General features: G+C 41.6%; 1 protein-coding gene across 1 annotated transcript in view; it reads left to right on the top strand.

Moving 5' to 3' along the window:
* The window catches only part of pcdh15b (protocadherin-related 15b), a 655,691-nt gene that overhangs the window by 489,024 nt on the left and 151,009 nt on the right, over positions 1-15,658 (top strand). The window contains exons 21-22 of the mRNA XM_078222925.1: positions 4,029-4,169; positions 4,304-4,416. Of these exons, the coding sequence (XP_078079051.1) occupies positions 4,029-4,169; positions 4,304-4,416 (254 nt within the window). The remainder of the gene's footprint in view (positions 1-4,028; positions 4,170-4,303; positions 4,417-15,658) is intronic.

Below are 15,658 nucleotides of genomic sequence, written 5' to 3'. Positions count from 1 at the left end.
CCCTCTGTTCCCAACACCCGATCTCCCCACGCTCTTGTCCCAACCCCCACCACACCCCTCCGACGACATTCAGGATGTATGCTACACCAGCCCCGCCCCTTCCACCCAACCAGACCCCTGACCCGGTTGGACCCTTCCAATCCCACCCAACTCCCTACTGCCTGAGGAAGTTCTGGCCCAGTGTTCCAGGTGTGGTCTCACCAAAGCCCAGTACAATAGTAGCATGACTTCTTTATTCTTGCACTCCAGTCCTGTTGCAATAAAGGTTAACATGCAATTTGCCTTCCTAATTGCTTGTTGGTTGGTGGGGAGGGGAAGGTTTCAATTTGGCACCAGGGGCATGAGAAGGAGAAACTCTTCCTCCCCCACCCCCTCTGCACCCCTGTCTAATTTAAATGTAGATCCATCTACTTTCCCACCCGCGGGTGGCCTGTAAAATGCAGGCCCATTTGTATTTCTCCATTTGCTCCCATTTGCCCTACATTTATTACCATTACTAACAGAGACCCGAAAAACACTTGTGACCAAATTAGCATCTTTATTCATGAAGAAACTAGTTATAGCTCTTGCACATAAAGGGATCAAAGGATATAGGGGGCAGGCGGAATCAGGATATTGAATTTCATGATCAGCCATGATCAAAATGAATGGCAGAGCAGGCTCAAAGGGCCGAATGACCTACTCCTGTTTCTAATTTCTATGTTTATTGCTTCTTTAAATGCTGAATTTCTAATTATTCATTCACCAGAGACCATAAACTTCATGGCCTGGGGCTTGGCTCCTCCCTCTGCAACTGGATCCTAGACTTCCTAACCCACAGTCAGTAAGGATAGACAACTCCATGATCACCCTCAACACCGGTGCCCCACAAGGCTGTGTCCTCAGCCCCTTACTATACTCCTTATACTCCTTTGACTGTCTGGCCAAATTCCCCTCCAACTCGATTTTCAAGTTTGCTGATGACACCACCGTTGTGGGTCAGATCTCAAACAATGATGAGATGCAGTACAGGAAAGAGATAGAGAATCTGGTGAATTGGTGTGACAACAATAATCTCTCCCTCAATGTCAACAAAATGAAGGAGATAGTCATTGACTTCAGGAAGCGCAGTAACTTTAACAATGGGGACGAAGTAGAAATGGTCAAGAGCTTCAAGTGTTTAGGTGTCCAGATCATCAACAACCTGTCCTGGTCCCTCTTTGCGGATGCTATAGTTAAGAAAGCCCACTAATGCCTCTACTTTCTCAGGAGACTAAGGAAATTTGACATTTCCGCTACAGTTCTCACCAACTTTTACAAATGTACCTTAGAAAGCATTCTTTCTGGGTATATCACAGCTTGGTATGGCTCCTGCTCTGTCCAAGACCGCAAGAAACTACAAAGGGTCATGAATGCCTTGGAAAAGCAGCCAACATAATCAAGGACACCACCTACCCCGGACATTCTCTCTTCCACCTTCTTCCATCGGGAAAAAGATACAAAAGTCTGCGATCACGTACCAACCGACTCAAAAACAGCTTCTTCCCTGCTGCCATCAGACTTTTGAATGGACTTACCTCACATTAAGTTGATCTTTCTCTACACCTTAGCTACGACTGTAACACTACATTCTGCACTCTCTCCTTTCCTTCCCTATGTATGGTACGCTTTGTCTGTATAATGCGTGCAAGAAACAATACTTTTCACTGTATACTAACACATGTGACAATAAATCAAGTCAAGAAAAATACATTCGAACCTTCTCACTCTGTATAAAGCTACATGAAGCTGTCCAAGTATAGAACCAGGTCGAGGAATATAAATACAAACTTTTTCAAGAGTCTGGCTTCATGATTTGTTTATAGTCATAGAATAGGAACGTCTCATTGGGAAATGTTATCCCTTTAGGTGTAAACAGCAGGTTTATATCTGATGGGCTCAGTGTAATTCGAGGAATAAAGGCACTATTTTCTTGAAATCTGTCTCTTATTATTTCAGCATCTATCATTGAAGAAAGCAGCTTCCTGACTGCCAACCTTGTTCCATGACAAAGTATTCCTTTAGGATTCGGGTTTCACTGGAACGTTAGCTGGCATTTTGTTTGTGCAAGCAGAGTCCCCCAGCAGTTGGAGAACCAGTGGGAGCTCCTGGTTGCTTTTCTGCAAGAGATCCGACTCAATTTTAAGTGCCCTCTGGAATATTTGGGTCATAACTTAATACTCTTTATCCAGTTTGATGAAACTCTCAACATAAAATTAATTTGATTTTCCCCAACCCACATAGTAACATGGGCCCCAATGTTTAAGTAGACTTGAGTTGGGGGGGAGGGTGGGGGGCATTGATGAGTGGGGGTCAGAGATATTGAGGGTCAAGGGAGAGATCACTGGAGAGTGAGGGCCTGGAGAGGTTAGGGGTCATGGTTCATTGATGAGGGAGCCAGAGAGAGACACAGAGAGGCATCAAAGAAATATTGATGGGGGAATCTGTAGCGAGTAGGGGATGACGGTAAAGAATTAGAGTGCTGCTTAAAGAGATTGACAGCAGAGTAATGGATCATCGGATCCTTTCTACATGGAGAAGATTGTGGAGGGGTGCTTGAGGATGAGGGAGGAGAAGATTCAGAGAAAATCACAGGGCAGGGAAGACATCAGGTGGGGGTTGTGTCATGGTGTGGGATGCGGTCCAATCAGTGAGTAGTTTAAGAAGGTAACTTGGAGGGGCAAGGGCAGGATCCCTTGTTCCTCCTGCCCCACGGAAGTGCTGTAAAGGTGTTTAATATACCTGTTCCATCCAGTAGTCCTGAATGCCCTTGAGTTGCTGGTTTTCCTGAGACGTGGGGAACCCAGACGGCCATTGTTAAAACTGGAAGAGAAAGGCATATAGTATCATTAAATTAATAAGGGACCACCTCCTGAGTACAGGATGGTTGCCTGCCCTCTTCATCCCTTCCTCTGTCAAAACTGGAAGCGGATGGATTTGAGACGGGTTGGGACTGGGTTAATATACTTCAAATGTTTAATGTCCTACTTGATCAAAACCCACCATAGAATCTCTACAGTGCCGAAGGTGGCCATTCGGCCCATCAAGTCTACATCAACTCCAAAAAATATCTTACCCAGGCCCATTCCATCAGCCCTCTCCCCTCATCCTGTCCCCATTACTCCCCATTTAACCCCATTAGTGAGTTAAAATTGCCCCCATGAAGTTAGGTCTATTTGTTAAGAGCCACAGGGACATGTTGACACTGACAATTATAGACAATTTCTAATCAAAGATGGTGACATTGAGATTTTGAAGAATGTTTTTCCATCTTAGGGTTGCATGCAGTTATGCACGTGATAAAAAACATAGCTATTAATGACGATAAAAGTTTATCAAATCTCTTAACTGACTTGAACCAGCTCTGACGAAGAGTCATCCAGACTCAAAACGTTGGCTCTATTCTCTCTCTACAGATGCTGTCAGACCTGCTGAGATTTTCCAACATTTTCTGTTTCTGTGTCAGGATTAATCTTGTCTGAGGTTCTCCTTAAATGTTTTTCTTCAATTACCTCGGAAGAAATCTTTCCCTATTTGTTTGCATTTTTCATATTTTATCTTAATTTGAATTTGATGTATTTCATCTTGATGTACGATGGCATCATGTGGGATGATCTGCCAGCATAAAGAAATCAAATGCATTGAGTAAAAGTTTGTTAAATTCTATATTAATACGTGCATTTTCAATACTATAAAAAACACAAAGTCAAAAAGAACTTAGATCTACATGGTGCTCCAATATATCCTCAGGGCATTACAAAGCACTTCACCAACCAGTTAATTACCTCTGACATGTAATTACTGTTATTTAGGCAAACATGGCAGGCAGAGAGATCTCAATAATGGCATTTGAATGGTCAGTTCATAAAGAAATCTACCCCTGCCATGAGCAAATAATTTTCCATCCTAGTTATTTTTAAACAGGTGAAATAAAGAAGCTATGTATTTTAATCCCATTTTGGACTAATTAACTTACACTCCTTTTTTTTCTACATTAATCCTGAATACAGGGGAGCCCAGCAAGCAGGGTTAGATATAAAGTGGATATGACTGAATTTCCGTACAGTGCAAGCATATTTGAAGTGGAGGAAGACACAGGACGTGTACTTACCCGAGTAAATCTGAATGAGGAACCTAGCACAATTTTCAAGGTAATGAGACTAATAAACCAAAAATAAGTTAAAACAGGCTGAATGTTGTTTTATTTTTTAGCTGACCAATGCTGTACGAAGTGGGTCAAAGTTGCAAAGTGTTTCTGACTTTTTTTCCTCGTTGTTTCATTTAGTTGGCAATCATGGCATATGATGATGGAGAACCAATGAAGTTCAATACTACAATAGTTGACATTACTGTGCTGCAGCCATCAGTCATCCCGCGTTTTACACAGGAGGAATACAGGTACTTATGTACACTTGCAAACTGAGGGAGGGGACAATTATGCTGGCCTATTATGTGTGTTTACATGCATTCGGAAGGGTCAGTGTTTCACTAAGTCATTCACTTGCCGCTGTTTAGTGAAAGTAAAAAAAACTTGCATTTATATAGTGCCCTTCATAACCACTGGATGTTCCAATGCACTTTACAGCCAATGATGTACTTCTGCAGTGTGGTCATTGTTGTACCTGTAGGAAAACCAGCAGCTAATTTGCATGAAGCAAGAATCCACAAACAACAAAGTGAATATGACGAGATAATTTGTTTTTGTGATGTTGATTGAGGGATAAATGTTGGCCAGGACACCGGAGGTAAAAATATCACCAATGGCTTACACCTATACAATAACATAAAATTAAAACTAATCTTGATTCAACTAATCACTGAACCCTTCTCAAGAACAAGAAAAATATATTTTTTTAAACTGCAGAATGTGATATCTATTATAAAATAATAGACATCAAAACTTGCAAAACTTTTCTTGGTTCTGATCAGCTCTGGACTGAGTTTCCCATTTACAAACATTTACAATTACAAGCTCAAAATGAAGGAATATTTCTGGACTCTAAGCTAATTTTCATCATCAAAAACATTCTTGGTTCAGATTTGCTTTCTCCGAGTCCTAAATTCCCAGTTCTGCTGCTCTACGGATTTCATCCCGAGTACTGTGTTGAACTTTGGAAGTGGCAAACTTAACATGAATTACAGTAAGATCCTCTCAAGGCTGACTGGCAGAAAACCCTGAATCATGACAAGTTAGCCTAGATCTTCCAGTCTCTGATGGTTGCATCCCAGAGGTAACCGGGAAGATGCTCTAGGGATCCCACAGAAGTACCAAAGCAAGGACTCTGCAGGAATTTTCCGGAAGTTTCAACTTCCAGTGGGCAATTCCCCTGCATCTGGAACCCTTCAAAAAGTCTCCAACTCAGAGCCGGATAGATACTCAGGAAATGTTAGTTAGGAAAAACACCATCTAACTCTTGGGTAACTATGCAGCTGATTCCTCCCGCATCACCGATTGCCAATTTCCTTCTAGCCCTTTTTCCTCTGACACCCCCGACTACCCCAACACTCCAATCGTCCTGACCCTCCAACATCCCATCAGCCCTCTGACCCCAGCGTTACCCCCTGACCAAATGACCACCCAATTCTCTGACTCCACCCTCCCCTGATCCTTTAACATCCCCTCGACCCAACCTCACAACACTACCCACCCTGCCACTCAATCCAACTGGTAGCCTGCCACCTTACCCTACTAGCCTACCACCTTTCTACCTTGCCATCCCACAACCTGGCATTCATCACCTTGCCAGCCTATCCAGATGGCACCCTACCCACTTACCTCATTCACACTCATTCACTAACATGGTGAAAAGCTTTTTAAATCTCTGAAATGAATGAAGATTTACCAAAATACAGCAGATCATGCTGCAAAAGGGTTGGGGATTGGGTGTGTGTGTATGTGCAGGGGGCGGGGGGTGATATATCTTATACATTATATATGTTTTGGAGGATTGTAACTTTAGAGATCTCAAATTCAAGTCTTTGTAACTCTGAACAAGAGTATTAGTATTACTGTCTGAAAGGCAACTACCACCCCACATCCCAGCTATATCCTTTGTCCTAAGCAGAACTCTAATGTTATGATGCTCACTGCTGCTTTGTACTTTTGCTCTCAATATGCTTTCATTATTTATGAAGAGCCAGCTGCATTAATTTAGGAGCAGATCTAAAGCCCCAGTTTGGCCTTACTTTGTGGTTGTGTTGTGTTGGTGTTTAATATGCCATACTTTATCTAGTCCATGTACTCTGTATGATAGAGTTGAAATAATAATTAATATTTTAATATGCCAAAAAAATGCTCTTGGAGTATTTTACATTGCTTTGCTGTTTCTGTTCATATAATTATATCATTACAGTGTAACCAATTAATTTTTTTTTGTTTAACTGGTAATTCAAATTGCACAAATGGAGGTCAGTCACAAACTGGGCCACTGAACCCCTGATGTTTGAGCTGTTGTCCAGAATGGCACAGCATCTGAACAATGAAGGGGAAGCCTGTAGTTTTATTGATTTAGATTTTGTACCATGGCCATTTTTCTTTTGTACTGTTGCAGCAAGTCACAAAGGAAAGCTTTGCACTGTGTGGTATGTACAACAAAATGATCAATCTGTTCTTTATTGATGAATTGATAATTTCATCAGAAAGAGACCATTGGGGAAAGTATTGTCCCGTAGCTACCTTTTGCTTTGCAATATCAAATCCTCTGAGCATAAGGTTTGTGTGACACTGGCACAAGGTATCAAAAGGAAGGCTGGTGATTTTTGGGGGGAATTCTCCTGGTCTCTCTATTGAGCGGTGTCTCGTCACACATGGGTGCACAGGGGAGACGATTTGTGCTGGTGCCATGTCCTCAATGTGAGTTTAAGGTCATTGCCGATCGTGAATGGATCATGGAAGCAATAATAACTTCTGGAAAGCTCAGTACTGCGTCAACTGACTATTATTACCTGCGGTGTTTGATACATTAGCCAGATGTTTAGAATACCAATGGAGCCAAATAGTAGAATCCAGGGAGTCTTATAACCATCTTTATTGCTTTTATTATAAGTAATCTGCAATCCTTCATTCAGAACATCCAAAAAGGGAACAACTTTACTGTTACCGAGTGTGGCAAATTTGAATTCCTCACATGTATTTTCAATCTGACACATAACCACTTAGCTTTAAGTGGATAATTATTGAACTATGCAGAAAGTCAATATACTGTAACAGATTGTATAGGACTTTTGTAATTGTTCCATAGCAACCTGTTAAGCAATTGGGTGAAATGTAAAGATTTCCACTTTTCCCTACACAGTCCACTAGAAGTTGTTCAAAAAATGCAAAATATTAAGTTCTGTGATGGCATAAATTATATTTTGGTACTCATGCGTGATGTGCTTATCTGATGCAAATGGCACTCATGTTTAGATGTTCAATTATGGACTAAAAAACTAAAGTCATGAGATGAAATTACAGCGATCGCTCTTGACACCAAGGTAGCATTTGACCAAGTGTGGCAACAAGCAACCCTAACAAAATTGAAGTCAGTGAGAATGGGAGGAATATTTTCCACTGGCTGGAGTCATACACTGCCAAGGAAAGATGTGGTTGTTGGAAACCAATCACCTTAGGTCCATGAAAACACTACAGGATTTCCTGAAGGTAATGTCCTTGGTCCAACCATCTTAATCTGCTTTATCAATTATGCCGACTCCATAATTAGGTCAAAAGTGGGGATGTTTGCTGATCATTGTACAATGTACAGCACCATTTGGAAATCATCAGATATGGAAGCAGTCAATGCCTGGGTGCAGCAAGACCTGGACATTATCCAGGCTTGGGCTAATAAGTGACAAAAAAGAGAGAATCTAACCATCTCCCCTTGAAGCTGAATCCCCTGCTATCGACAACCTTGAAGTTGCCTTTGACCATAAGATTGACTGGATCAGCCATTTAAATACTGTGGCTTCAAGAACAAGTCAGAATTGGGAATTTTACAGAGCGTAACCCACCTCCTGATTCCCCATGGCCTGCCATCATCCACAAGGCATAAGCCAGAAATGCGATGGAATAATCTTCATTTCCCTGGATGCGTGCAAATCCAGCAACACTCAAAAAGGTCGACACCAACAAAAAGAAGCCTGCTTGATTGGCAACTCATCCACCAACTTAAACACTCACTCCCTCCACCACCAGCATATAGTGCCTGTAGTGTATACCTTCTATAAAATGTACTGCAACAATTCACCAAGGGAAGGACAAGGGCAGGAGATCTATGGGAACACCATAATCTGCATGTTCTCCTCCAAGTCACACACACCCTAACTTGGAACTACTGTTCCTTCCCTGTCATTGGGTCAAAATCCTGAAAACTTATACTATACTTTATGGTATACCTACACCATATGGACTGCAACAGTTCAAGAAGGCAGTTCATCAGCACCTTCTCAAGGGCAGAAGGGATGGCAACAAATACTGGCTTTGCTAGTGATGCCCACGTCCCATGAACAAATTAAAAACGGGTTTTGGTTTTCTAATTTAGCATTAACCCAGTTGTTGACTGCAACACCTTTACTTTTTACTTGTTACTAATTTTTAAATTTCATACCAATTACTTTCCAATTGAAAGAATTATCATGATCAAGTCCTACACATACCAATATTTGCTTCAATATTGAATATTCTCATTTCATACTTGACTTTGCTCTCCAAAGTCTCCTCAAGCCTATTAGATTTAATCACTGAAGAATGGCACTGTCCACCTTTTCTTCCAAAAGCATCCCTTTTGGCTACTCACAGAAGAGTGTTTGCAAGGGTCACTGAGAAATTTATATTATGGCACATCCACCCTTGCAGCTGACAGAAGCATATCAGAGATTTCTACAGTTATAAAGCTGATGTTGTGAGAAAAAGATATTTTAATTTGCATACTTGATACATAAGTTAAACGTTCACTGTTAAACCGTGGACTTTATTCAAAATGTTATGGATATTACATCTTATCTTACCATATTTTACCATCTCTGTGGATCTTAGTGTCTGCAGCAAGTACTTTATTAAAAATATAGATTTTCAGTTACAAGAACAATCATTGGCTGTTTGTGCAAGATGCGGGGGTTGGAGCACAGGTAGAGATGCTAGATACTTTTTGAGGGCTATCTTCCCTCTTTTTGTTGAGGGCTATCTTCCCTCTTCTTAAGATGTTTCTCCCAGTACTGTCCCTCTGGTCTTTCTGTGTTCAGGGTACCTGAAGATATGTGGACAAGTGGATTAAAAAAAGCATTCCTAGACCTTTTGACAATCCAGCCTTAGTTATTAACCTTCAGATTCACTTCAAGTAAAACCTATGCTTTCTGTGTGTGGCATGTTCTTTCCTAGACTTTCCTCTCCAATACTAATTCCTTGTTTTGAATATGCTAATAAGTCTGCAATGGAGCCGTCCTGATGATTCATCAATCAGTTTAATGCTGAAATTACGTAGAGAAAGAAAGCCCCAGATTTATTCTACATTTTATATCTGTTGATATTAAGCAAGATGTGGAGATGCCGGTGTTGGACTGGGGTAAGCACAGTAAGAAGTCTCACAACACCAGGTTAAAGTCCAACAGGTTTATTTGGTAGCAAATAAACCTGTTGGACTTTAACCTGGTGTTGTGAGACTTCTTACTGATATTAAGCAAGGCAGCAGTAGGGCTGTTCCACTTAAAGTCAGCCAGGATTCCTATTCCTGTTTGTTAACCCTGGCTTGTGCTGAAGTGTGCATGTCCAGATGTGTGGTTTGTCTGTGATGATGATCAATTAGCCTACAGACATCATCTAGAATCACCTATCAAGAATGGACACCTGGATGAAGTTGCTGCCATCCTTGGGATCATTTCAAGTATGATTTAGTGCAGCCATGTCTGGTTTCTAAATCATTCCTAAATTTAAATTATCTATTTTTAATCCTTCTTCAAAATTTTACAGTGCAGAGGAGCAGAAAATATGTGGCATTGCATCAAGAGAAATACCACATTTTCATTAATAATTACAACAATGGATTTTTATGTTAATTAGGTTCACGTATAATTATGCTTGGAGTGATAACTTATTAATTGTACTAATTAGAACTAATTTGCGTGAGCCAATTAAGCTAATTAGAAAAGAGACTTTCTCAATAACTCAAAAGAATCCATAACTCATATTTCTATGAAACTTAAAGACTATCATAATGCCATTAACAATAACCTATAAATGAAAGATATGCATTGGATTGGATTGGCGTGGAATCTTAAAAGAGAAAATTTCCTGATATAATTTGTAAACTGTTGTTCAAGCCATCATTTGTAAACTAAATCGTGAGGTATATCATTTTTTAAAAAATACAATTAGAGCCCCATATAATTTGTTGCTTATTAGAAAAGGAAGCCTCCCAAGCAGAATGTCACAGAACCATAGAATCCCTACAGTGCAGAAGGAGGCCATTCAACCTGCCGAATCTCCAAAAGAGCATCTTGCCAAGGCCTGCTCCCCCATCTCCATAACACCACGAATGTATTATGGCTAATCCACCTACCCTGCACATCTCTGGATTGTGGGAGGAAACTGGAGCACACGGAGGAAACTCACGCAGACCTGGGGAGAATATGCAAACTCCACACAGTCACCTAAGCTGGGAATGGAACCCGGGTCCCGAGCTCAAGTCGTATCCCAGGACCTGGGTTTCTAACCTGGACTGACATTCCGGGGCAGTAATGAGGGACTGCACTGGTGAGGGTGCCATAGTTTGAACAGAATTTGCGTGCTTATTCCAGAGGCTTGGGTTGATGTTAAAGATCCCATGGCATGGAGCAGTGTACAAAATGAGAATGATTTAGGAATCAGACATGGCTGCACTAAATATACTTGATATCATTCCAAGGATGGCAGTAACCTCATCCAGGTACCCATTTCTGATGGGTCGTTCTAGATGATGTCTGTGGACTAATTTATCATTGTCACAGTCAAACTACACATCCAGACATGCACACTTCAGCACAAGCCATGGATAACAAACAGGAACAGGAATCTTGGTTGAAGAAATGCTGGTGCAGCATTGTCTCTGATCAATGCATTCTTCATACACAGCTCACTGAGGGTTTCTACGTTGCAAGATTTTTCTGACACCTTTATTGTTTTCTCGCCTCGACTGTAAACCGCCGAGAAATGGTCATTTTCTGCCAGGATTATGGAGAATGTTTTGCAAGATTCTTGTGGAATTTTGGGACTTATCTCTTTAAATTATATTCATAAGTACATGTGACACATCATTCTATTGAAGTGACAGTCTTACTTTATACCTTTATTTTAATCCTCAGGACAAATTCCTCAAACATTCGTGCCTGAAGCAATTTTCCGTTTCATGAAAGGGTTGCTTCCAGCCATTGTATAATAGGCACATACAGGTGTGATGGGTATATATATTTTATACCCAACTTCAGACCAATTAATGCTTATGTATAAAAAAATTACAGCCCAAGAAACAGTAATAGACTTTCATAGCAGCATTCCCCTCATGATGAATTTGACTTTCTATCATCTCTGTGGAAGCCATGATGTGGAGATGCCGGCGTTGGATTGGGGTGGGTACAGTAAGAAGTCTCACAACACCAGGTTAAAGTCCAACAGGTTTATTTGGTAGCACAAGCTTTCGGAGCGCTGCTCCTTCATCAGGTGAGTGGAGAGTTGGGTTCACAAACAGGGCATATATAGACACAAACTCAATTACAAGATAATAGTTGGAATGCAAGTCTTAACTGGTAATCAAGTCTTTACAGGTACAGACAATGTGAGTGGAGAGAGGGTTAACCACAGTTTAAAGAGGTGTGAATTGTCTCAAGCCAGGACAGTTAGTAAGATTTTGCAAGCCCAGGCCAAATGGTGGGGGTTACAGGTAGTGTGACATGAACCCAAGATCCCGGTTGAGGCCGTCCTCATTTGTGGAACTTGGCTATCAGTTTCTGCTCAGCGATTCTGCGTTGTCATGTGTCTTGAAGGCTGCCTTGGAGAACGCTTACCCAAAGATCGGTGGCTGAATGTCCATGACTGCTGAAGTATTCCCCGACAGGAAGGGAACACTCCTGCCGGGTGATTGTCGAGCAGTGTCCATTCATCCATTGTCATAGCGTCTGCATGGTCTCGCCGATGTACCAAGATGGCACATTGGCGAGACCATCCAGACACTTAACCCTCTCTCCACTTGCATTATCTGTACCTGTAAAGACTTGATTACCTGTTAAGATTCGCATTCCAACCATTATCTTGTAATTGAGTTTGTGTCTATATATGCCCTGTTTGTGAACTCAACTCTCCACTCACCTGATGAAGGAGCAGCGCTCCGAAAGCTTGTGCTACCAAATAAACCTGTTGGACTTTAATCTGGTGTTGTGAGACTTCTATCTCTGTGGAAGTTAGCCTCTGCACCAGATACTTTTATAAAAATGCAAATGTTCAGTTACAAGAACAATCATTTGTTGTATGTCAGAGAGTGGAGGCTCAGCCAGACTCTGTGAGGGTTATATTCCCTCTTCATAAGCCATTCCCCCTTTCCCTTCTCCTATTTTTCCTGTTCTGAAGGTAACTCAAGATGAGTAGACAGGTTGATTAAAACAAAATCTATTCCTAGACCTCTTTACAATCCAGGTTTTCAATTGGCCATGGAGAAGTTTGACCCCAATATTTTCTCATCTCTTCCTCTCTCCCGCTTTCTCTAGCTCTCCCTCTCATCTCCTAACTCACGCCAAGCCCCCCTTCACCTGTCGCCCATCATTGGATACAGTAATGTTATGGTTACGTTACTGAATGGGTAATCCTGAAGTTTGGACTAACATCTGATGATGACTATTCAAATTCCACCATTGCAACCGGTGAATTTGAACTCAATTAATTAAGTTAATATGGGGGGAAAGAAGCTGATATCCCAACTGTAGTGTTGAAGACTTGTGCTCCAGAACTAGCCTTGTTCCTAACCACACTGCTCTATTACAGCTACAACAATAACATGTACCCAGTAAAATGGAAAATTGTCCAGATTATGCACTGTCTAGAATGAGCAAAACAGATTCAAACCAACCAATTAACACCCCTGTGTTTACTCTCATTCATCAGGAAAATGATGAAGACACCATCAACAATGCTATAAGGCAGTATGTACTCCAAGTTTTTGATGCTATTTGGAAGTGCTGAACTTCCAATTCACACTGTCATAGGCGTGACTGAGAAATTGTTGAGTGGAGAATCAAAAGTAAAATATTTGCCTTTGCTCTCTGTGATATAGTCCACTGAAGCTCCATGTGACAATGTCACCAGCTAATGTTTTTCCCTGTGTCCTTGGTGTTCAGCCATGGATTTGTGCCTGTATTTCATAGTGGTTTAGTGATGTGTTGATTTCTGTATTAGCAATGCATTAATATGGGTTGCATCCATGTTTGCTAGTAGTCTAGTGAAATGTCTGTGACTAATCCTCCCCTATTTTGGGATGAGCTATTATTGGTATTGCCTTGCAATGAGGTTATATTTGTATTCTCTCATCACTGTTGGCAGAATAATCAATCTGAATTTGATCCAAGGTATAATCTTTGGATATTCCGAGTCTGTGCCTCATCCTTAGTAATGTATTGATATCTTTGTGTTTAACTGATGCCAGTGTAAATGTCAATGTGTATTTATATGTGAAATGCACTGATACTTACTTTGTAGGAAGACTTGTGTTGCAGGGAACAATAATAGACATGAGGCTTTATTTGTGTTTTTTTTGTGGTATCAGTCGTGGATCAGTTGGTAGCAACCTTCCTTCTGAGTCAGAGGTTGAGGATTCAAGTCCCACTTAGATAGATAGATAGATACCCTACAGTGCAGAAAGAGGCCCTTCGGCCCATCGAGTCTGCACCGACCACAATCCCCCCCAGGCCCTATCCCCATATCCCTACATATTTTACCCACTAATCCCTCTAACCTACACATCTCAGGACTCTAAGGGGCAATTTTAGCATGGCCAATCAACCTAACCTGCACATCTTTGGACTGTGGGAGGAAACCGGAGCACCCGGAGGAAACCCACGCAGGCACGAGGAGAATGTGCAAACTCCACACAGACAGTGACCCAAGCTGGGAATTGAACCCAGGTTCCTGGAGCTGTGAAGCAGCAGTGCTAACCACTGTGCTACCGTGCCCCACTTCTCAGACTTAAACACAAGCAGGCACTCCAGTGGCTTACTGCGAAAGGTCTACAGTGTTCAAGGTGCCATTCTTTCAGATGAGATGTTAAACCTAGTCCCCTTCTATCTTTCCAGGTAGAGATAAGCACTATTCAAAGAGGAAATTGGATTTTTGCCCTGGTATCCAGGCCAAATTTTATTACCTGTGCGGAAGATCTTTGAAGGTGGTAGGACAGGTGTGGAGAGCAGTCAATAAAGCATATAGTGTTCTGGGCTTTATTAATAGGGGCATTGAGTACAAGAGCAAGGAGGTTATGCTGAACTTGTGCAATACCAGTTAGACCTCAGCTGGAATATTGTATACAGTCCTGGGTGTCACACTATAGGAAGGATGTGAATGCATTGGAGAGAGTGCAAAAGCATTTTACAAGAATTGTTGCAGGGATGAGATATTTCAGTCATGAGGATAGATTAGATAGGTTTGGACTGTCCACCTTGGAGAGAAGAAGACTGAGAGGAGAGGAGGCTGGACAGAGCAGATAGGGAGAAACTGTTTCTGCTCATAAAATGGTCAAAAACAAGAGGGTATAGATTTAAAATGATTTGCAATAGAAGCAAACGTAATGTGAGAAAACAGTTTTTCACACAGTGAGAGGTTTGGGTCTGGAATGCACCTGGATGTGTGGTGGAGGCAGGTTCAAATGAGGCATTCAAGAGGGCACTACATGATTACTGGAATAGAAACAATATGCAGAGGCGCAGGGGAATGACACTAAGTCATGCTACTTGTTTGCGTCTGCACCATAACGATTCTGTGAAGAAACATTTTTTAATGTAGAACACGATCTGTGATCATCCCAAAATGCTTCACAGCCAGTTAAGTACTTTTTCCAAGTGTAGTCACTACTGTAATCATAGAATCTCTACAGTGCAGAAGGAGGCCATTCAGCCTTTTGAGTCTGCACCGACTTTCCAACAAAGCATCTTGCCCAGGCCCATCTCCTGCCCCAATCCCTTAACCCCACGCATTTGTCCCGCTAATCCCCTTAACCTACACATCTTGGGACATTAAGGTGCAATTTAGCATGACCAATCCATCTAACCTGCACATCTTTGGACTGTGGGAGGAAACCAAAGCACCTGGAGGAAATCCACGCAGACTCGGAGAGAATTTACAAACTCATGGCTGGAATTGAACCTGGGTCCCTGATGCTGTAAGGGGGCAGCGCGAACCACTGTGCCATCCATTTCATAATGTGGGAAATGTGCACAAAGGAAGGTACCACAAACAGCACTATCTATGATAATGACCAGATAATCTGATTTTTCACAATGTTGAGGGATTTACATTGATACTCGCTTTCGCACTTCTGAGCCAGAGGTTTAGGGGAATCCATAATTCAGCATGAAATCCAGGCAGACACTGTCAGTTCTGATGAAATATTAAATAAAAGCATGACACGCCCTCTCAGGCGAATGTAAAAGG

Source organism: Mustelus asterias, chromosome 11 (assembly GCF_964213995.1).
Source record: "Mustelus asterias chromosome 11, sMusAst1.hap1.1, whole genome shotgun sequence".
Classification (NCBI taxonomy): Eukaryota; Metazoa; Chordata; class Chondrichthyes; order Carcharhiniformes; family Triakidae; genus Mustelus; species Mustelus asterias.
This window is presented reverse-complemented; position numbering and strand designations above follow the sequence as displayed.